The sequence below is a fragment of the Meriones unguiculatus genome, chromosome 5 (assembly GCF_030254825.1).
Source record: "Meriones unguiculatus strain TT.TT164.6M chromosome 5, Bangor_MerUng_6.1, whole genome shotgun sequence".
Taxonomy (NCBI): domain Eukaryota; kingdom Metazoa; phylum Chordata; class Mammalia; order Rodentia; family Muridae; genus Meriones; species Meriones unguiculatus.
Genome location: NC_083353.1, coordinates 115060631 through 115083140, shown reverse-complemented (window position 1 = coordinate 115083140; position 22510 = coordinate 115060631). Strand labels below are relative to the sequence as shown.

General features: G+C 46.0%; 1 protein-coding gene across 1 annotated transcript in view; it reads right to left on the bottom strand.

The window, feature by feature from the left end:
* Positions 1-732: 732 nt before the first annotated feature.
* The window catches only part of Ano2 (anoctamin 2), a 337785-nt gene continuing 316007 nt past the window's right edge, over positions 733-22510 (bottom strand). Inside the window, exons 22-26 of the mRNA XM_060383365.1 lie at positions 19242-19394; positions 18836-18888; positions 16881-17062; positions 3872-3977; positions 733-1593 (exon numbers count right to left, since the gene is read on the bottom strand). Of these exons, the coding sequence (XP_060239348.1) occupies positions 1324-1593; positions 3872-3977; positions 16881-17062; positions 18836-18888; positions 19242-19394 (764 nt within the window). The 3' untranslated portion in view covers positions 733-1323. The remainder of the gene's footprint in view (positions 1594-3871; positions 3978-16880; positions 17063-18835; positions 18889-19241; positions 19395-22510) is intronic.

The following is a 22510-nucleotide window of genomic DNA, read 5'->3' as shown; positions in this document are numbered from 1 at the left end:
TGAAACATGAGAACCCCACTCTGCTCTCCTTTGGAGTAGTACCTTCCTTGTGTTTGCTAATCAGGCATTAACTGGTCAGATTGACTTGTACGGAACTGGAGGCAAGTTGTTAGAGGATATGAGATTGTAGCTTGGCAGTGATGGATGACACTTGGCTTTTCCATCCAACTCTTCATGAGAATCTCCCCACAGAGCCCTGGAGAGCTGCTACCAACTGACTCCGCTAGCATTTCAATATGTACTCTATACTGAGTATAGAATTGAGCCCCTAGCCTTCTCCCTAACATCCCTTACCTGGCCCAGCTGCTCCTTTTTGCCTTAACAAAGCAAAGTGATCCCCACCTGTTTTATTTCCATTGTTTACAGCCTTTCTGGCCAGCCCCATGGATAAACTCTGAATGCACCCACACTTCCTGTGCCCCCACAATTCCTGTGCCCCCATGCTTCCTGTTTACTTTGTTCTTCCTAGCATTTCTCCATTGCATTCACCGTTGTCTAAAATACTACACACAACTGCTGGTTTATCATCTGTCCCCAGACTGTCAGCTCCAAAATCACACAGGAATCTTCTCTCTTTCGTTGCCTGCTTTATGAGAACAAAGCTTGGCACAGAGAAAGAAGAGAAAGGAAGAGAGGGAGAGACATAGAAGAAAAAAAAAAGAAAGGATAGGAAAGAGAGATAAGAGGAAGGAAGAGAAGCAATAAGGCATCAAAGACAAGAAATGTGTTTTAATAAAAAGACTCCACTTATTTTATTTTAAATCCGAACTTGCATAAAATAGTGGTTAGTTGCATTGTATCCAAGCTTCCTTGTCCCATGAACCACATGAGATCGGATAGGATCTTTGTTCCTTCCCATCAGGTCCAAGGCCACAGAAACCAACCCTGTAACTTCATTTGCATCTGCTCAGCCTTGCAGTGGCCCCAGTCAAAAGCGTCTCCAAGAGGTTATTTCTGGGTGAAAGGGGGTTGCTGGGATGGCTGGGGCCCTGCCTTCACTTCTTTCAACTAAAATGATGGTGAAGTACAAGAAAGGACCCCAGAGAATTTTAGAGTGAAGAGGCCCCCATGGGGTGGGGTACCAACTTCCTGAAAGGACTCAGCTCAAAAGAGAACCTAAAAGAAACATGTTTCCAGTTTCTGAGGAGCAGTACAGTTCCCTTCCCTCCTGCACTCTCCCACAGTTTCACTGCTGTAACTTCCTCTTGGAGACACCCTCAAGCCAGTTCCCAGCAGAAGAGGAGCCACTGAGGTACAGGAACGTACGGTGGTGTGCGCATGCGTTTCGCCGTCACATGCCCTCCTCTGCTGCCAACTGCTGACTCACACGTTGGTGTGCTGGGACCCCGAGGATGCTATGCTGCCCGGCTGGCTGCGGCCTGAAGGGGCAGAGCTGGCTGGACGGCTCCTCCTGCTCCGATCCCCACCTGCCTGGCTCTGGGCCGGCTCATCGGCCAGCTGGACCTTCTCATGCTCCTCCTTCAGGAAGAAGTCCACCAACAAGCTCTTCTCTTTCTTGATCTGGTCGCTGATGTCAGTAGGGATATCCGGGATCATCCAGTCCACAAGGACACTCAGGAACATGACTAGGTTCTACCAAGACAAGGAAGAGATATGAATGGTGGGGGCCTGGCTTGGTGGTGAGATACATGAGGTCACAGGTGGACACTAGCTCACCACTGTCCACCTTGGCCCCTTCAGAGTGACCATGCTTTGAGGAGAAAGGAAGAGACTGAACAGAATGTTAGGCAACTCACTGGCTGAGTGATCTTTACCAGTTAGCCAGTGTCCCTTGGTGTCCTCATTGGTAATGGTGTTCCATTAGGAAAATAACTACAACTTCATCCTAACCCTGGATCAGCTGTGGGTACTGATGGATTGATACACCTCACAGACTGGCGATGGCAAGGCATGGTAAGTGGCAGCTAGCTAGTGGGCCTTCCTTTCAGGAGGTCCTGTGGCACACCATCCACAGTGTCCTCATTTGTCCTTGGTCCTAACACTCTTAGGTTTGCTCTAGACTGGGACCCCCAAGGAAGTGACCACCAAACACAGTAGCCTCTGTAGGACTGCCTGTGTGATAGTTGCCCCATTCATCTCCCCCAGCTGTCTTTCTGTCCCCAATACCAGGGACCTTAGGTGTTGGCATTGATCTGGCTTTAGCCCAATCCACCTACAGCTTAGTCTACACATTCTGCCACCACCAGGGACTCTCTGTATCCGGTTCTCTTTGGTTGATCCCAAGTTTCTGAATACACATCTCTGGGATACGTGCGTTGGCAAGGAAAGACTTTCCTGGGATCACTTTCTCTCTGAGTGAATGAGTATCAATCAGGCTATGGTACCTGGCATGGACCACTACAAGCCAGCATATTCTGATTCTTGCTCATCTATCTATTCTGTCCTTCCCACACGTTCACCCAAAAATTCTTCAACTTGTGGTCATTTTCTTTCTGCGAACAACACGCTGTGTGTCTTCTCTTTTCCCTATGGAAAACCAAGGCAGTAACAGCCCCTGAACTATATACATCATGCTCCTGGGAACTCAAGGAAAGACTTTGGGAAAAACTGCTTTCAGAGGCTCCCAGGTATTTAGGCTTTTCTTCTACCCACCACCGATGTGAGTGACCTGTGACATGTGACGTGTGGGCAAGTGAGGAGGTGGGGGCAAACGGATGCAGCAGGAGGATGTCTAGGGAGTTTTTCAAACATATCACCCCATCTCTACAGAGGAAGAATAGCGTCTTCTGTAGGTGAAAGACAAGCTGGTGGTCTTCTCCTCATCCTGGGTTAGAATCTGAGGGGAAGGATACCTTAGAGCCCCCCAGAGACCTGCCTTCGGGGATTACAAAAGCCAAGGGAGCTGACGAGAAAGGGATCTGGCTTTGTGCTCTGGCCCCTGCTCAGAGATCAACAGGACCTTGAGTGGGAACTGGGGGCCCTGGAGCTAAGAGAATCTCAGCGACGCAACTGGAGCTGTGGCTATTGTCAGAGATAGGAATCACTGAGCTCGGGTTTGCTATTCATTCCAGGGGTGGCAGGTGACTCTGCAGACCCCTCCAACCAGATGTCTCCATGGTAGACAAAGCTAACAAAGGAGGGACCCAGGAACTCAGGAAGAAAGCTTCGGAACTTGAGCCCTTTCTCAGGCTAATAGAAAGGATGGGCTGTTTGTCTGTCCCAGGGCTGAGACTCTGGTTTCAATAGTTCTCCATTTTCTTTTCTTCTTCTCCAGTTTAAATGGGCAACTAGCTCTCTCCACTTTGCAACTTACTCTATATCTGTCTGATAACTTTACTCTGGGTTTTATTATCTTTCGGCCAAGTCTCCCTCTTCCCTCCCTCCCCCCATTCAAAGAAGCTGTCTCTGGGGAACCCTCCTGCTTTACATTTATTGCTGCCTGCCACATGTGAAGTCTCCTATGTCACAGAGCACAAGTGGGCCTCTGTATCCATTGCCCCCTATGCTCAGATTCAACCAACTGTGCATCGAAGGTAAGAGAGGAACAAAGTCGCACCAACAGGGACACTGCAGGCTTGTACTCATTGGCATCTCGTAGACAACACAGTCCAGCACCTGTCCGTGTTGAGTTTCCATTGAGTTAGTTATCATGTCATCCAGTCGTGATTTAAAGTATACGAGAGGATATTGGTGGGCTACAAGCAAATGTGATGTCACTTGTTAAGAAGGACTTCAGCACCCTCAGATTTTGGTGTCCCAGGGAGATAGTAAAACCACATACACACACCCAGGATACCAAAAGATGACTGTACCTTAAGCATCTGGCTATGAGGGGCAGGCAGGGCCCAATGACTCTCTTCACCTGAGAAGCCTGCATCCTAACAGGTTGGTTTTCACCGAAATAACTCACCTGGAAGATGATAACAAAGGCCAGACGGGCAGACAGGACAGACCAGTACTGCTTGGAAAACTCATAGGGGTTTGGTGCCCACGGTGGCTCTCGATAATCCTTGAACCTGCTCAAAGCAAGATACGATGGGTGTTCAGATTGGGTGGAGACGGAGATCAGGGAGATGGCTTGGCTGGGAAGTGCTTGTTGTACTGAATTTGGTCCTATAAAGGTGGGATGGTGGCATGAGATTGTCATCCCTGTAATGGTGAGGCAGAGGCAGGCAGATTCCTGGGACTTGTTTGTCAACCAGCCTAGCCTCATTGGTGAACCTCAGGTTTCACTCAAAGACTCTATCTCTGAAAACTAAGATGGACAGCTCCTGAGGAACATCTGAGGTTGACCTCTGACATCCATATTCATGTTCACATACATAAACATACACATGTACATACACACACTCAGATGCGCACACACACACACCTGCCCAATACACGAACACAAAATAAATAAATAGGTAAAACAAAAATACAAATAAAGATAATGGGCATGGTGGTGCATACCTTTAATCACAGCACTTGGGAGGCAGAGGCAGGCCCATCTCTGTGAGTTTGAGGCCAGCCTGGCCTATAAAGAGAGTTCCAGGACAGCCAGGGCTGTTACACAGGGCTGTTACATCAAGAAACCTTGCCTTGAAAAAGCATTATATATATGTGTGTGTGTGTGTGTGTGTGTGTGTGTGTGTGTGTGTGTGTGTGTGTAGTGTATAGTCTGAAAGAAAGCAGATACCTCTTTCTTGGATACATGGATAAAATCTCAAGATTTAAACAGCAGGTGAGCTCTTGGCTTTTAAAGTTGGACAAAAGAAGACAGGCAAAGTCTATAGCCCAACCAAAAATTGTCTGTGGAATAAAAGAATCATAATCCACAAAAGCCAGCCTGGAGTTATATTCTTCCTGTTCTCTCTCCCCAACACCCCCAAAAGCTTTCTCTGGTGTCAGGATGTAATTCTCAGAGGAGTCCACAGATAATGAAAGCAACCTAGGTCTATTTGGCCATGGTGGCTCCCATTATCTGATAGGGGCTCCCAGATGCTTCATATGGTGCTATGTAGCAGTCTCCAGATCCCATATAGACATGGGCACCAGCAGGTCACCTCAGGATGCCCCTGGGCCAGCAGTTTTGAAGGTAGCCTGGTTCTTAACTGCACCACCAAAGCCAAAGGAAAGCTGCTCCAACCAAGCCGGAGGTTGAGTGAATGGGGAGGGGGGAGGAGTTTTAAGTAACCGCACTTGATCAACAGTCTTTCTCATTAATTATCTTCATGGTCCATCCATGTGTTTTATCAAACATCAATGCCTAATGTGAGCTTTTGCCTCCTTCTAAGACCCAGGAGAAACCTCATGTTTTGTTTTGTTTTGTTTTCTGTCTCTGCCCTTTCACCCCTATTCAGCAATGACTCATGCTACAGATGGCTCATTTTCTAATCCCGGAAATGTGACAAGGGTTGGTGCCATCACCAAGACCATTCACAGACCCATCTTCTCCGTGGAGTTCAACAAATATTTCAATGGCAACCCTCAGGGTGGAGATAGAGTTGGGGTGTATGGTTGCTGAGGAAGGCAGAGTAGACACTGCCCAGGGAGAGACATCATACACAGGACATGTAACATGCATTCAGCCCTGAGTGGAAGAAAAGACTTTTATGCATCTTTGTTTTTCAATCCTTTCAACATACTCATGCAGGTATCCCACATAGCATTGGAGGAACCTGGCAGGCTCAGAATTCAAGTATGTGGCTAGGGAGAGATTAGGGGCCAGTAAGAAGTAGGGGCAAGGTGAGGACATAAGTCTAGCAGGATCCATTACTACAGAGCACCTCATCAATAGCTGAAGTTGAAGGTGAATTCATAAATGGAGATTCGCTGGCTCCTTCCCTCAGTCACGAAGAAACCGATGCTGTAAAAGGTATGTGCATAAGTGCGATGGCTTCCATTTTCCAAGGAGAGGTCAGAGGAGACTAGATGATTTGAGGTAGAAGAAAATGAGATGCGTACACAAAGAAAAGGCCAGAGCAATGGAGTCAGCAACAGAAAGAGACAAGCTGTACAAAAGACACTGGTCTTTCCACTGGGGTTTGGCCAGCAGCCAGAGGCTCCTACCTCACTGCCTGGCTCCCCCACTTCCAACAGCTGATTGCAGCTGTTGCAAGCTTGATTTGACATCTGGCTGAAAAGCAGAGCTAACTGCAGCCCAGCAGAGCACCAAGGTATTCAGATCATCCGTGGCTGGCTGAGGACAGGAACACGGAAAGCTACCCAGACTGCTTGCTAGTAGAAAAATGGAGAAACACTATGGGAGAGGGGTGAGTAAGGGGGAGGAGAGGAAAGAGAGAAAGAGACAGAGACATGGAGGCAGAGAGGGGACAAGTGAAAAGGCATGCTAGTCAAGTGAACAGGAAGTCTTGGGAATAGAGAAAAACTTCTAGACTTGCCTATTCTTCCTCTGTATGCAAAACAGGGTCTGCTCCTTTCTGATCCCAGACGAGGATGCCACCGTGGCATGGCTTACCACAGGACATCCCTCGCCAGGCATAGCCCAGGCCCTCTGGCTGCAATCAAAGTCCATTTCTCCCCTTTCCTAGCTCAGGCTGTGAAGGAACAGCTGCTCCCTGAGCCTGGCATGGGAGTTGCTGCCTACTCCTCCTCTTCCAGTCTGGAAAGAATCCATACATAATCGAGTTCTGCTTCCAACTCTGCTCCTAACCACCACAGCTTTTAGGACCATCGCTTTGCCCTCCCCTGGTGTCCAAAACATGTTTTGAATCTAGCAGACGCATTCATCTGATGGAAGATCTGTAGTACTGGTGGCGTGGCGGGGGTGGGGTGGGGGTGGGGTGGAGGTGGATCTTTTAGACAGAGATCTGTCCAAAAAGAGTGACCTGAGAACAGCTCTATGCAGATGAGCCAAGGAAGGCTGGCTCACTTTGACACTGAAGGGAAAGCCACGCCACGGAAAACAGTGGTAAGTTAACTCCACCTGCTTTGCATCTGGCCGCCTTCCTCTTCCTAAAGTAGCTTTCTGACCCATAGTAATAAAAACTTATTTTACATGAATAAGTTGACATACCTATTTAATTGCAGTAATATGACACAAAATGTAAATTTTTATTGTATGTGATGAATTGAGATTTTGCTCTATTGTACCTTAGCCTGCCCTGGTCTGTTCTTCCATTCTCTTCTGCTCCATTCTTCCAAAGGATGCTTGTGACCCATTGGAGCATTTTCACAACCCGCTAATGAACCATGATTCATCAGTTGAAGAGCATGGATTCCAGTAAGCTTGTGCCACTGGGTACATAAATGGTTGTTTACATGCCAATGTAAGTTCAGGTTACATAATATTTTCTTTCTTTCTTTCTTTGTAATTTGATTCTAAGAAGTCAAGCTTATCAAATGTTTTCTCTAAGTGGCTAGAAGATAACTCGCTAAACAAAGAGGTAATTAGCTTTAAGAATAGAAGCATCTTCACAAGACATGTGGCTAATAGGCTTCATTATTCCCACTGCAGTTTTAAGTCCAGTTCTGAGGAAAGCATGTGTTTGCGAGACGACAGCAAGTGACAGTCTGAAGGCCAGCACTTTGGTCCCAGGTCCTTCCTGCCTGCTCTCCAGGGACCCAGGTATTGAAGGCTTAGCCCCCTGGCTGCTCCGTCGGAAGGCAGTGGAAACTTAAAGTGGCGGGGACTAGATGGAAGTCCTCCGGACGATTGGGGTGTGAAAAGACGTTAGACCCTTGCTCCTTTTCCCTTCTCTCTTACTTCCTCTACCACATGCTTCTTCCATGGTGTGTTTCCTTGCCACGGGCCCAAGCAAGGCATCTCTCAAAGATGTCAAGTGCCAAAATAAACCCTTTCTCTTTACAAATTGCTCATTGCAGGTGTTTGTTGCAGCGAAGGAGAGGTGACTAACACGGTCCTCATGCAAGTTACTCCGTGTTCTGACACCCGATGTTCTCAGCCGCTTTAGCCTAGCCCTTTGTTCCCAGGACTGCTGTGTATCATCTCAAAGAATCCAGCACACTGCCTGGTCCATGAGAGGAAACCATCCAATGCAGGTTGAGTGTCCCTTATTTGAAATGCTGGGTTCTAGAGGGATTACAGATTTCAGAATTTTTCTTCCCCTATTTTGGAAGCCTTGCTTACATTTGGGGCATCTTGGTGATGGGACTGAAGCAAAAACATGAAATTCATTGATCGTTCAAACACTCCTTTCACACATAAACTGAAGATAGTTTTATACACTACATTTAAATCATGGTCTTTACGCAGCCACTTTCTGTAGTGTTTACTTTTTTCACTTGTGATGTAATATTAACAAGTCATTTCAGACTTTAGTGGGTTTCATATTTTGGATTTGTGGATCAAGGATGCTGACCTGTAGGTGGTGGGTGACACGTGACTTAAGACAGGGCACGCAAACAACGCTTCTCAATACTCCTGGCTTCCAGAGAAGGTTTCTGAACACTCCAGTCTCAGACCCATGATGCTGACAACTGTCGGAGGAGCTGGATACTGGAAGCCACAGGTGCCTTTTCTAGAATTCCATTCAGGTAAATGGCACAAGACAGGAGAGATGCTGGCTAACGGAGGAGCCCTGAAGGAAGTACAGGTTTTTTTCCTAGTCCATCCCGTTATCTCAACATGACACAGAACAGTCTTCCTGGGGTTGCCTCAGTCTCCCAGCATTCCCATAAGTGTCCACAATGCCCACTGAAACTACATATCTGCTTAGCTTCCTGTATTTGTTGGCCATGAACCCCCTTTCCTCCCCTCCCCCTGCCATACACACCACCAAAGGGAAACAAAATTTTAAGTTCAGGGGTATCAGTTGGAGACATTAACCTCTCCTCCATTTCTCCTTTACTGTTATTAGGCTTTGATGTTATTTTTGAAGAGTTGCTTCTGAGTCTTCCAAGGAAGACAGACTTCCACTCATGAGATGAGCAGGTCATCTAAACGGGGCATGTGGGAACTGAAGTGTGTCCTCCTTCTGTGTCAGCTAGGTGCATCGTATCTCTGAACTTCGACATTCCAGTTCAGGAGAAGAAGCCAATATAAGGTACACCACAGGGCTGAGGACACAGAAGGGGCACCGCTCCTCCCAGCTCACGCATGAAAAAAATACATGTACACTCACTACTAAGGGAAGACACAGTAAGAATAAGACACCACAGGTTAACATGATTTCTAGAAGCTTACACACACACACACACACACACACACACACACACACACACCCTACATACACACACAGCCAATGGGCACAGTGGTGTCTCCTGGGAAATAAAGTTTGGGTGGGGCTATGAAGAGGGACTTCTTCCTTTTATACACAAATATATGTACATAGAATTATTTTCACAAGAAAGAAATTCCTAAAATTTTCTGCAGGGCTAGGAATGGTATCCAAGGCCTCTGTGCATGGCAGGTAAGTGCTCTATTACTAAATCACATTTCTAACCGTAGAGGTGCATAATTTCAAAAAGATGTAATTACTGCCAATATTCAGTCGACTCCGATGTGTTTCATACTGAGATTTCAAGAGCAAAATTTTAGTGTTAGTCGGGCAGACACCCATATAAGAAGTCAAACTGATTTTTTTAAGTCAACATTTTATTTTAGTTGTAAAATTACATTAATGCTATTTTGTGAAAAATTGCATGGTTGGAGTTAAATTTGGACATTACCTAAAGAAATCAGGTTTCCATTAACTCCAATTATATTTCATTGTTATAAAGCAAACCCATGAAACCATAACTTTAAGGTTCTGCAATGCCAATTATGTTAGAGAAATGGAAATAAAGGGAAAAGGTTTACACATATGCCACCTGCTTCTTGGCAGAAGATGTCTGGGTCTGCACGGAGGTTCGGCTGGAGGCAGGACAGAGCTGGAGCAGTGACCTGCGATGTTTTAGATTTTTATAGCCCTATGCTCATGTATTACATGAACAATTAGATTTTTTTTTAAGACCGCATTTTTCACAGACATAGAAACTGAGGCTCTAAGGCTCTGGTGCCTTGTTTTCTTACCCCTGTGACTGAATACCTGACAGAAGCCACATAAGAAAGGGAGGAGGATTCGCTGTGGCTCACGTGTGAAGGGAGACAGTCCATCATGGTGGGAAGGAAGGCTGTAGGGACTTGTTCACACTTATGCTCATTGGCAAGTAGAGACTAGACAGGAAGTAGGGCAGGGCAATAAACCTCAAATCTCAGTGACCTACTTCCTCCAGAGATGCCTGCCCCACCTCTCAGTAGTTTCACGACCTTCCAGAACAGCACCACTGGCCAGGTACCAAGCATTCAAGCACATCCTTAGGGGTGCATCTCACATCTGAGCCAAATCAAATGCACAGATAGAAGGAAAAGAGAGACTCCCAGCCTAGCTGTCACCGTCCGATTTCCATCCTCACCTACACTAGCCAGTGACAGTGAGATCTGCCACGACCTTGAAAACACAAAATTGCTGAAGGGGAGGAGGGAGCCAGAGCAGCACTGAGGGGCTGATCACGGGCCATCAAGAGAGACTTTTTCTTAGATGAAGTGTTAGCTCTATAATGAATCAGTTAGTGAATGCCTTTCTTGACTCCAAACAGTGGTGTGAAAAAAGATTTTTTTAAATAGCCCCACTGGAGTTGAATGTCATATTAATGCTGAAACAATTATGCATACTACTTTCAGACCATCCCAGCTGCTTTGAAATGCCTTCCGAAGCTGGCTTTTAGCAGAAGGCAACAGTAGAGGCAATTAGGAGCTAATGAGAACCATGTCAATCCAACAGTTGGTAAAGATCAGAAAGCCCGACACCTGGGAAAGCTGGCTACCTCTGGGGTCACGTGGAACAGATGCAAGGCAACCACAGGCTGGAAGGGAACGTGCCTCTTCAAAGGCTTTGCCCAGGATTGTGGGATGTGGAAGCGCTTAAGCCCTGCAGAGAAGCCTAGCAGGAGCCAATTGAGGGTGCCTGCTTCTGCAGGTTCAACACCTCCAAACTGTCCAGTTGGAGTGATGGTGCCCATGTGCGTTCTTGCCCCAGTGAACTCTCTGCTTCCTTCCTGCTGAGCCAGGAACTAAGACACTATTCAGCCTCCAGGGCATGGTGGCTGCTTGACCTTGTCAAATGGCCGCTATTCATGCCCAACGCCTGTCATCTTGGGACAGTTTGAGAGCAGCCCTGTCAGAGTAGTTTAATAGCTGAGGCAAGATCATCTCCAGAAATGTCGGCTTTGCCTCTCTAGACTGCAAATGGGCAGCCAGAGATATGTCTTAATGTTTACCGCTATGTCAAAGACCTCTATCGCTCATAAGGTTGAGTTTGAGACCAAGACCTCAAGTTTTATGTGACTGTTTATCTCCAGAGGTTGTTGATGGCTGGGAATGAGAAGAGCCATCAAGCTCCCGAGTCTATTTGCCAGAAAATCAATGTAAACTTCATTTCCTGCTGCAGAGCAATTACAGAGCTGGGCTCTAGGCTAGAGACTTGCTTTGCTTTTCAGTGCTTATCTCAGCTGTTTAACTCGCTCCACTATATTCATGTTCTCTCTCTCTCTCTTTCTCTCTCTCTTCCATGTTAGGTAGGTATTTCCATCAAATCTTAATCCTGTTTGACACATTACATCTAGATCATACACTGGCCCTGTTCCCTAGATGTCTACTTATATTTGAGTAAGGCATCTTGTTTTCGACGTAACCCAGTTACATTGACTGCGCTCAGACAGGTAACACTCTGAAGATTCCACACACCTCACTGTGACCAACAGGTTCTGTACCTGATGTCTTACTTCTCTTCTCACCCTAGCCTTCTTCTTGGACACAGTGTTTGTTCTTGGGCACCTCCTTCATCACCTAGCATCACCTTTGGCATCCAATTCTCAACTACTGTCACCCTCTTCTTGTTCACCAGCCAGACTGGGTTGGCCATATAAATAGGGAACTTCAACAAAACCATTAGTAGGCCAGACATGGTAGCCCATAGTAAGCTCCTTTAAACATTTTATTCTTAAAATGTATTAACACCCCATTATAAAGGACGTGCAAATGAATAACATCATGCAGCAAAACCAGACCCAAAGTCTGTGCATCTCAATGAACTTCTCCACATAACAACCATTTAGAAGCTGTGGAGCTTCACATTGGGTTTTACACTCTCACTATTAAATATATTTGGATGCACCTACCCACTGCCAAAAAATAAAAAAAAAATGATGGCTAAGCTAAAACTAAGCCTAACAGGCTTTATATATAATTAATAATTAGCTCTATATCCTCTTTTGTGGTTCAAATGCCCCATGCTATTTTGAAGGAGGGGAAGGCAAGGCAATGGGGTGGTGAGTTCAAAGCCAGCCTAAGCTACATAATGATTTGGCCAGCCGGAGCTACGTGAGAAGACCCCATCTCAAACAAACAAATGAAGCGAAAACCTGAGATGATGCCTGTGGCCACTGAATTCCTCATTCTTCATATTTCATCTCCTTTGAATGCTTACCCCGAGTCTTTAGCCCTGGGTGAGGTGCTGTCCCCGCAGGGACCCCATGGGAAGCTGTTCTAATCACCTGTTCTTGCACTCACCTGCTTCATCTGGACTTCCTGAGAGGCACTGTGTATTGTGGAACCCGTACCAGAGTTTCAGACGTTTGTACAGTGACTGCACAGTCCTCACTGCTACTGAACCTGGCTGCTTCAGGGTTCATTCCAGTTTGATCTTAGGATGATTGGTTTCTGCAGGCACGTGTTCTCGTCAGAAGCACAGAATTATAGTATACCTCCTATGCATGTTCTTCCTGATAATTCGGTTACTTGTTTGCAGCAGGTTTTTTTTTTTTAATTATCATTACATCTTCCTCTTTGACTCCCCCCATCCCACGTGTGTGTGTGTGTGTGTGTGTGTGTGTGTGTGTGTGTGTGTGCCGTATGTGTTCATAAGAGCCCAGAGGACAGCCTGTGGTCCAGTCCTTGCCTTCCATCTTCTTTGAGATAGGGTCTTTTGTTCAGCACCCTGCATACCTAGCTGGTTGGCTGGCTGGTCCATGGCCTTCAGGGGATCCTTTGGTCTCTGCCTACTATCTTCCTGCTGAAGCACTGAGATTACAAATGTGCACTGCTATGCTGTGCCTTGGGGATCTGAACTCTGATCCTTACACTTGCACAGTGACAGCTTTACCTTCTGAGCCATCTCCCTGTCCTCAGGATAATTTTGAACAGGTAATATACATACCACATTTCATCTACCTATACAGAAACTATCAGAGCTTTGTGTACAACTCGCTGGAAAATCCAGAGAGCCTAAGCCAGATGCAGGAAGCTCAGCCCTTCATGTTCTGACACATATTCTAAACAACACTTTGGGGTCCTGAGCTCTTGCAGTATGGGATAAGTATAGTAAATGCCACTTGACTTGTCATGATAGCTGATACCAATCACGTGGAGCTTGAAAACTCAGTCAGCGTTGACTAGAGTAGAGTTTCAAGATAAAGATTGGATTTAGACTTGTTTGATTCAATTAAACCTCATTCAAAATTAGACTTACCCTTGGCTTCCAATATGGAGCCACTAAAGTCAATAATATTTAGAAAGCATAAGTGTGGCTGGGAGACTTCAGGTCAGGGAGGAAGAAAGGCCCATGGTGCTGTATGGCAGACAGGGGCTTCTAGATCTGCTTAATATACAGACAGTATCAGCCTTGGTTTTCGCTGCACAGCTGCGGGAGTCTGTGCTTCTTGGAGAAACTTGATCTGAACTTTAGTTTGGGATCTGTCACCAGAAGCGTCTATAATTATAGAGAACGCCGAGGCTTCCCAAGTCTTCCCAAGTCTTCTGATTCTTTTCTTTGATTTTGTGGGCAACACTAGAGCAGACCCACATCCTCCAAGAAATGTCCTGCAGCTCTAGCCCAGATCCTCTGTCCTAGGGAACTGGGCTGTGGGAGCTACAGACTAAAATCCAGCACCATGGACAGACAGTCTGGCCAAGCAGCCAGATGCAGTGGCCTGGGCAGCACCTGGTGTAGGAATAAATCCACACAAAAGAGAACCTCTGAGGATGGGCACTTTAAAAAGCTGTAAAGCCCCTTGAAACATCTATGTTCATATAAATTAACGGATAAACCCACCTGTCTATTGAGGGTCTGGTTCCTGCTGTTTCATCTTTTCTTGGTTGGCTACAATTAAGATCTGAAGTTAGCACTCCTGAGTTGAGTATGGCTATCCATTTAGATCACAGGTCAGTAAGCTAAGATGGCTTGGTCAGGATAACCAAATCATCTCATATCTCATCATCTCATCTTACCTCATATCATCTTACCTCACCTCACCTTACCTCACCTCACCTCAACTCATAGCCTCAAACTGTGAATCTGAGCTTAAGCATCTCTCTTAGGAACATCTCTTTTTGAGTCCCAATGGGAAAGCACAAGGGCATGTCCACTGTTCTGACTCCACTAAGATTCCAATCACACCATGGACAGAATGTTTACCCTTAAAACAAACAAACAGTGCTAGTGAGAAGAATGTAAGTTAGTATAGCCTCTATGTAAATCAGTATGGAATCACTCAAAATAAATAAATAGGTGAATTAATAAATAAATCTACCAAACAGACCAGTTTGTCATTCATGTGTACATTGCCAAAGCAATCTAACTGAGCATGGAGACAGAAGTATGCCCATATATTTTGAAATAGTATCTCACTATGTAGACCAGACTGGCTTTGAACTCACAGAGATCCACTTGCCTCTGCTGGAATTAAAGACATGTGCCACCGTGCCTGTCCCTGCATATTCATGTTTATCACTGTTGTAGTCACATGACTACGAAATAGAATCAACTTAGATGCTCATCAACAGATGAATGGGTAAGGGAATATGCACACACACACACACACACACACACACACAGAGTTGCATTCTGACATAAAGAAGACTGAAGCTATGCCATTTGTAGAAAAATAATTAGAAATGGGAACATCAAGCCAAAGGAAACAAGTCATTCTCAAAAAGCTAAACACCACATTTCTTCTCACATACAGATTCTAGAATTGTTTTTTTAAGGACATGAAACTGGAAAGGGGACTATATGGAAGAGGAGGAGAGGGGGAAGAAGAGTGGGAGGGGAAGAGACAAGATAGGGAAATAACAGGATAGAATTAATGGTCAGAGTATAAAAATGGCATAAGGAAACATTTTGTCTAATCCATATATGCTCTTGAATGAAGGCTTGAGTGGGAGTGTCCTATAACCAGGGTACAGAAGGGTCAAATAAGTCATTCCCCCTGCTCCTCTCTTCCTAGGCTTTCCTTGAGAAGTCATGAAAAGCTTTCTGTGTCTTGGCTTCGGGATTTCTGGAGCAGTGTTTCTCAGCACGTCTTCTGAAAACCAGCTTAGGATATGTCCAGGAGGTAGGTGAAAATCACTGCTTGGGTTTCCAACCATCCTTGGCAGTGCAACATGACTGACATCAAACTCAGCATGTATGGATGCTGAATGGCAGAAAGGGAGAGTACTAGATGATGTGGAGCTAAACAATGGAAGCTGAATTATGGAGGACATCTAAGACGATAGTAATGACAAACAATATAAGGTGTGTCAGAACCCCTGGGATGGTATAGGCCAAAATGCTAGGTTTGGATAGCAAAAAGAACACAGTGTGCCTTAGTCTTAGTCTGGTTTTCCATTGCTGTGAAAAGACACCATGACCAAGGTATAACTCTTATAAAGGCAAACATTTAATTGGGGCTGGCTCACAGATTCAGAGGTTTAGTTCACTATCGTCATGGCGGGAAGCATGGCAGCGCGCAGGCAGACATGGTGCTGGAGGAGCCAAGAGCTCTACATCTTGATCTGAAGGCAGCCAGGAGGAGACTGTAATTCCACACTGAGCAGAACTTGAGCATAGGAGACCTCAAATCCCACCCCCACAAGGACACACTTCCTCCAACAAGGCCACACCACCAGACTGTCACTCCCTGTGGGACAAGCATTCAAACGTATGAAACTATGGGGGCCAGACCTTTTCAAACCACCACACCAGCAATCTGTGAAGTCTGGCGGCATCCTCAATATGATGATCGTCCTAAGCCTGATCTTTTCACTGTTTTCACTCCAATCTTGCTCCAGTCAGAATCCCACCAGATCGTATAAGATCAGGCTCTAGCATCTTCCTTCCTCTAAATGTCAACAGAACCATAGACAAGCCCATACGCAGTCCAGACTCAGCGTCCCTCCTTTGATATGTGCTGCTAACTCTGCAGCACATTGTGTGAAAGGCCTTTTCTTTCTCTCTTAGTTCCTGTGTGACTCTAGTCCATGCCCACCACGCTTGACAGCTCAACGGTACAGCCACTTCCCTGTACTCTCTAAACCCTTAGTCCATCTTCCTCTCTGAAACCACATCAGTTACATAAACATACACTCTGTGTGCTACTCTCTGATAGCTGAAAGGCCTTGCCTTCCTATCATATCATATATTGAAGACACTGTGAGATTTCACTGCTTCTGATGTGTTCTTATATGATCCTAGGGGTTGTGAAACACCTCATAAGATCAGTACTAGCTTCTCTAATGCCCCTTCCCCCCACTGAAACTCCATTGTCTAGCTCCATGCTGGAGCACTACCCATTTCTGACACCCAACTCCTCACAGCCCATCCAGGAAGCTCATCTTTTCTACTCTAGTCCCTTGTGACCTCCTCATCCTCTGAATAGCCACTGTGCACATGGGGCCTGCATGTGATTCCATATGACGACTGATTCCTCAGTTATTTCCTTTCCTTGACAACATGGTCAAAATTAGATAGCACTTGATCTGCTCTGTTGTAGCTAGGAAAAGGTAATCAGTAGTCGTATTTAATGACTCAATAAAGTGAGTTCCAAGCAACTCTGGAGGAACGAGAGATAGAGAAAAAGAATGAGTCTCCTCCTAGGCCTGTAAGAAACTCTTTGGCTCTATTACTCGTGGCCCTCCTCCCCCACATTATTTTTACCTGCAAAACTGGACTTCCTGGTCGAACTGCGAGTTTTCTGGCTGTGTTCCCTCCTTCAGCTGGCTGACGTTGAAAAAGGAAAGAGTATGGTTCACAAAGCCGTGAAGAGTCCCATTGTGGCTATAGGAGTACTGGTACACGAGGCGGGGGATAAAGTCGGAGGTGACAGCGATGACAAAAGCCTAGGGGACAGAATCACAAGCACTGAGGACTGGTCTGAGTGGGCAGTATCTGGAAGGCATAGGAGACATGTGACCAAGGGACTGTCCACTCTTGGGCATACCATCAAGAGGAGCTACAAGACTTGACATGGAAAAAACTTCAGTATGCTCAAGCCCCTGACCCTAGGTTCACAGGGTTCACGGTTTTAGACAGGGAAAATGACAACATCGAGTGTTGGAAGCTTTGCTCCACCTCTAAGATATTTGGATTGGCACTGCTGTTGCCTGAGCCCAAACAGAGTTCAAGGTATTCTAAGAAAATCACTTGTAGTGATGAAAGCACCGCTAGTAGATCGGGCATGGGAGATGGAGGCTGTGCACATCTGCCCTGAGGGACACTGAAGAGCCAGGCACATAGCTTCAGTTTCCTCTGTCAGATTGTCATCTCTGGACACTTTGCAGTGCTTGTGCAATAGAAGCTGCTCCTTTATTCGTCTAATGAAAGGAGAGAGGCAGGAGGGAAAAAGGCATAGGGCCTGCAAATGGGACATCCACAGCCCACCCAGAATAGGGGAGGTCTAAGTGCTCTACAAATGGCCGCGAGCAAGCTGAGTGCAGGTGAGTGATTGCTTGTTTGGATTTGGAGTTACTTTCTGCAAAGAGAACCTTAAATCTTTTTGGCAGCTGTTTATACTATATTCTGCATAACAATTAAGGCCCCCTTAAAACCTGTGTTTAGGTATTTTTTTTTCTAAATGTATATATGTAAGTGGGCCATACCCATATTTGAAAATTAATCACACACTTATAATGATCATAACTGTGATTTATTGAGCATGTCTTTGTTCTTCTCTTTTCTAGAATGGTCCTACATGGTAGATGTGAGTCCTGTGCCCTGTTGTTTTGATGAGTAAGCAAGACTTAAAGAGGCACAGGGAAGCAAAATGCGCTGTCTCTCTGTAACACAGACAGAAAGTACTGACACCGCAGGTCTCTTTTCTAGTAGACACGGCTCAAAGTAACAGCTGGCTCCCTTTCTGAAAGACACACTTCCTACATCCAAACACTCACCCTGTAACAGATTGATTCTGCCTCCCCCAACACCTCCCGATCATTTTTGGACAGGCCAAAGAACCAGGTTAGACCCAGAATCAATGTTCTGCTCCCAAGGGAAAATGAGCAGGAGCTTTCCAGATGTACACTTAGGCAGCTGGTGCCTTTCTGGGATAAAGAGCTGGAGGGAAGCCCTGTCAAGCAACTGTCTATCAGGATACAAAAGCAAAGGGATTTTTTTCCCCATGTATGTATGAGTCTGGCAAGGCAGCTAAGAGTGTCACAACAGGTAGGACCCATTTCCTTCCCAATACTAGCTTAACTTATGGAATGTCCCTGTCCATGGGGGTGATTAAGGCTTTGAACTGAGAATATTGAGGAACCATAATTAGGAATTGTAACTCAGGCAACATTCTAGGTACTGTTTAACTAAAGGATGGAAACAGAATAGGAAGAGATAGACACATAGGTCAAATTCTTTCTTCATTATTCTTGGCTCCAAAGAAAGATCTGTTTTGACTCTTAAGGCCAAGGCATCCAGTCAGAAGGATAACTGCCTTTCTCTTAATGAAATGAAAAGTAAATTGCAATGCTGGGTAGCAACATGAGTTACAAGGCCTATATGTGCCACAAAGCAGGAGGCTGTCTGAAACGAAGCTCAGGACGGGTTTCTATTTGGAAGGCCCAGCACTCTGAAAGCTCTGCCCATATAGCTAAGACATATTGAATGTGAGCACTTACATTGATGATGACAGAGAACTTGCCAATTCCAGAGAGAATGTCAAACCAAATCCCTGTAAGACAGAAGAGCCAACATCTCTGGTTAGTCCTACCTTGGGCTCAGAGACAGCAAGGTCACAGAACGGGCTGACGCTGTGTAGGCAGGTTACCTGGGAAGTCTTTCTGCCCCCTCCCAGTACTGGGCTTGCCAGAAAGGCTTAGTGTGCCCCTGTCTAAAAGCTTAGGGGACAACTGGGGGTAGTTAATATGACTTCCACAGGCCTTCCCACAGGAAGGATGGGAACAGTAGAAATTCTAAGGGGTGAAGAAGATAAGGAGGGCTATGCCAGCTTCCTGAGCTCTCTGGAGCAGGCAATGGGAGGAGCCACATGGGATAGGGGTACCAGGCCTCTAAAGTAGGGCATACCAATGTCTTTGGTCCTCACAGCATCTGGGCGTCTCAGCTCTGTAACAAACTTTTTTGCGTCCAGCCGAACTTCAATGACATTGTTGAGAAGGGCAAACACTGGTGCCAGCGGAAAGGAGGCCACAAACAGGGTGACAAAACCAAACTGGATGACTAGGAGAGAACACACAGGAGACACTTCAGCAAGGAGCCAGGGAAGGGGGGCGAAGGCCATCTCTATTCTGTGGTGCCTAGTCCTCTCTATCAGGTCCCCTTCCTTCCTTCCTGCACTTCTAGGCTTCCTTCTCATTTCTGCAGCCAGGGACCATGCTGTCACTCTGAGTCAAAGCTCTGGATTAAGCATGGTAGGCCAAATAAAGAGACATGTGACAGGGACGTTTCCCTTCTACTACCCGTCATCTTCAGAAACTAATCATATGTGGCAGCTGGGGGTTGGTAAATTCAGTAAGTAGCCAAAGAGGGAAATACATTGGGGTCTGGGATCTGTCTTATCTTTCCACAGAAACTCACTTCTTCCATTGCTCCCAGGCATGACTATGCTCCCAATAAAGCTTTATTTATAAAAGCAGTCTACCAAGTAGGCTGATATTGAAGCCAGCCCTTAGCATAGCTTCAAAATTGTCTCCCAAAGGTGGACACCCCCATCTTTTTTTTTTTTTTTTTTTTTTTTACTTCAGAAGAGAGTCTTGCTATCTAGCCTAGGCTGGCCTTAAAATGTTGATGATCCTCTTGCCTCTGCACCCCTACCAAATACTGGGATGGTTGATATGTACCACCAGGCCCAGCTTGGGGTCTCCTTTTCCATAGACAGAGCCATTGCTTTTCTTTGGAAAGAACTCATTCATCACCCATTTATTGAGAGCTGGAAAAATGCCAGGCCAAGTACTGTGCCAAGTATTTCAGGGAGGCAAAGGCCTGGTCCTGTTGTGAAGGAGCTGGGATTAGAGGGGAAGACATAAGGGTAGGTAAAGTTGTTCAACAGGACTTTTGCAGATGTGTTGCAAGAAAGCAAGAAGATTGTGCTAGAATCAGAGGACCAAAGGAGACAGAGCTACAGTCCACTCCACATGGGGACTAAAGAAGGTTGCCATGTGGATGACCTTAGCACCGCCCCCAAAAAGGGGTTTGTGCCACCAGGGAGAGCTAGAGAGCATTCCGAGCACGAGGAACAGTGAGCAAAGGCATTCTGCAGCCATCGCACAGCTGCAAGGTGTCTTGCTTTACCTGGACCCTTGCCACAACCTCTCAACCACCTTCCTTGTCACCAGTCTTCCCAGGCTCGCAGCACACACACTCTGTAATCAGACCCTGTAATCTCCCTAATCATAAGGACTTCCCTGGAATCCCCTTTATTTGCTGAATGGAATCCAGATTCCTAATATTGACACACAGGTAATTAAGTCAGTTCTAATAATTGACTTCTCTAACTCCATCTCCAAAATGCTCCCACACAACGCCCTGCTCCTGCCTCCAGGACAAACTTATCACCCTGAGGCTTTCCACTTAACATATCCCATTCCTTCATCTGTGCACAGCAACCGTTCTCTACCTGGTGAATTTCCGGGGGTCCCCAAGACCAGAGCACTCCAGTGCATCCTGCTCTGAGCACCCCTTCCTGTGCTCGGGCCTCGGCATCCGCCAGTGCTGGGCTGGGACTACTTCCCCGGGTGTCCCTCTCTGTTGTAAAGCAAAAGGCTCCATATGTTCTGGGATCTCTTTGCAAATCTGCACACAGAAGCAACCCAGGGAGGCCAGTCTAGTTGGATTCTCCACATGCTAACAACAAGTATCAACCACTGTTTCCCTCAGTTACAGCAAGTGCAATTAGGGCTCATAACACAATACTCACCCAATTGGCATCACAGAACACACATGGACATGCTTCAAACACATATCGTGTCTGAATCCCAGTAAGTGTCCAATACATGTTACATGGGGGAGCTGGGGCGCTGGTTCGGTGAGTGGGTAAAGTACTTTCGTCCCCAGTTTCCCTCCCCAGCACCTCTGTAAAAAGTCAGGTACAGTAGCACACATCTATAATCCCAGTGCTGGTCAAGGGAGACAAGCGGATCTGCTGGCTACCCAATCTGGTCTATCAAGTTCCAGGTTCAGGGAAAGACCCTACCTCAAAAAAAAAAAAAAAAAAAGTGGCTAGCAATAAAGGGAGATATCTAAAGCCAACCTCTGGCTTCAACACACACACATAAATGCACAGAACAAGATACAAATAGCAAGTTATTTATGTAAGTAGTAAGTTAGTTATGTTTTACATATACTGTTATTCTTAGTGAAAGACATATCAGCATACAGAGATGATTGCAATGTATACTGTATAGCTACCCGCTAAACAGACACAAGCTTAAGGTTTAGAGACTCGGGGAGTCTGAGAAGATCCAGATCCCATGTTCAGACATGTTCCTAACCTGACTCAGTCCTTTGTCTACACTTTTGTTCTGACTGACAGCTCAAAGGACCTGCTTTAAATTCCCTAAGGTGCTGCGATTGTTGGGCCCTTAGAAAAGCTTCGCAATTTCAGGGTAATAACATAAAGAATGAGAAGACAGGACCCAAACCCGGGTGTGTGTGTGTGTGTGTGACTGTGAATACACAAAGAATGTAAGCCAACTGCACTAAAAGTTTCCAGAGAAAACACACATGGAACTCTTCCCAGCCAGAATGCTTCTGATTTGGCAGGCTTTTTGGCTCACAGGTGTGGCCACTGCTCTTGTTCATACAACCCTTACCTTTGCCTTATCCTAGATCACTAGTGGATTCTCAGTGGGTTCTGGGAGACTAGCAAGTGTCATTAATGGCGAGATGTCACTGAAGCATCAAGGTTGGACTCCCGGAGGGCTAGTTGGTAATGGAGGTGGAGAGGGTGTTCAGGTCTTCACAAACACACTCCGGTAGTCGATTACAAATGCAGTATCCTGGGGCTTCACGTACCAGTCAAGCCTGATGGCCCAAGCTCAACTTTCAAACCCACATGAAAAGATGGATGGGAAGGAATGTACCCATAACCCCAGCATTGCAGTAACAAGTTGGGAAACTGAGATCAAAGAAGTTCATGGACCAGGAAGTCTGGAGTGCTCAGGGCACAGACAAGAGGGGCTCTGTCTCAGAAACAAGATGGAAGAAAAGAACTGACTCCCCAAATCTGTTTTCTGACCCATACACGCGTGAGAGCACATGCGTGCGCGCACACATACACACACACACACCAAGTAAATAATAAAAGTTTTAAAGTATCAGTGCCTGCCATATCTTTA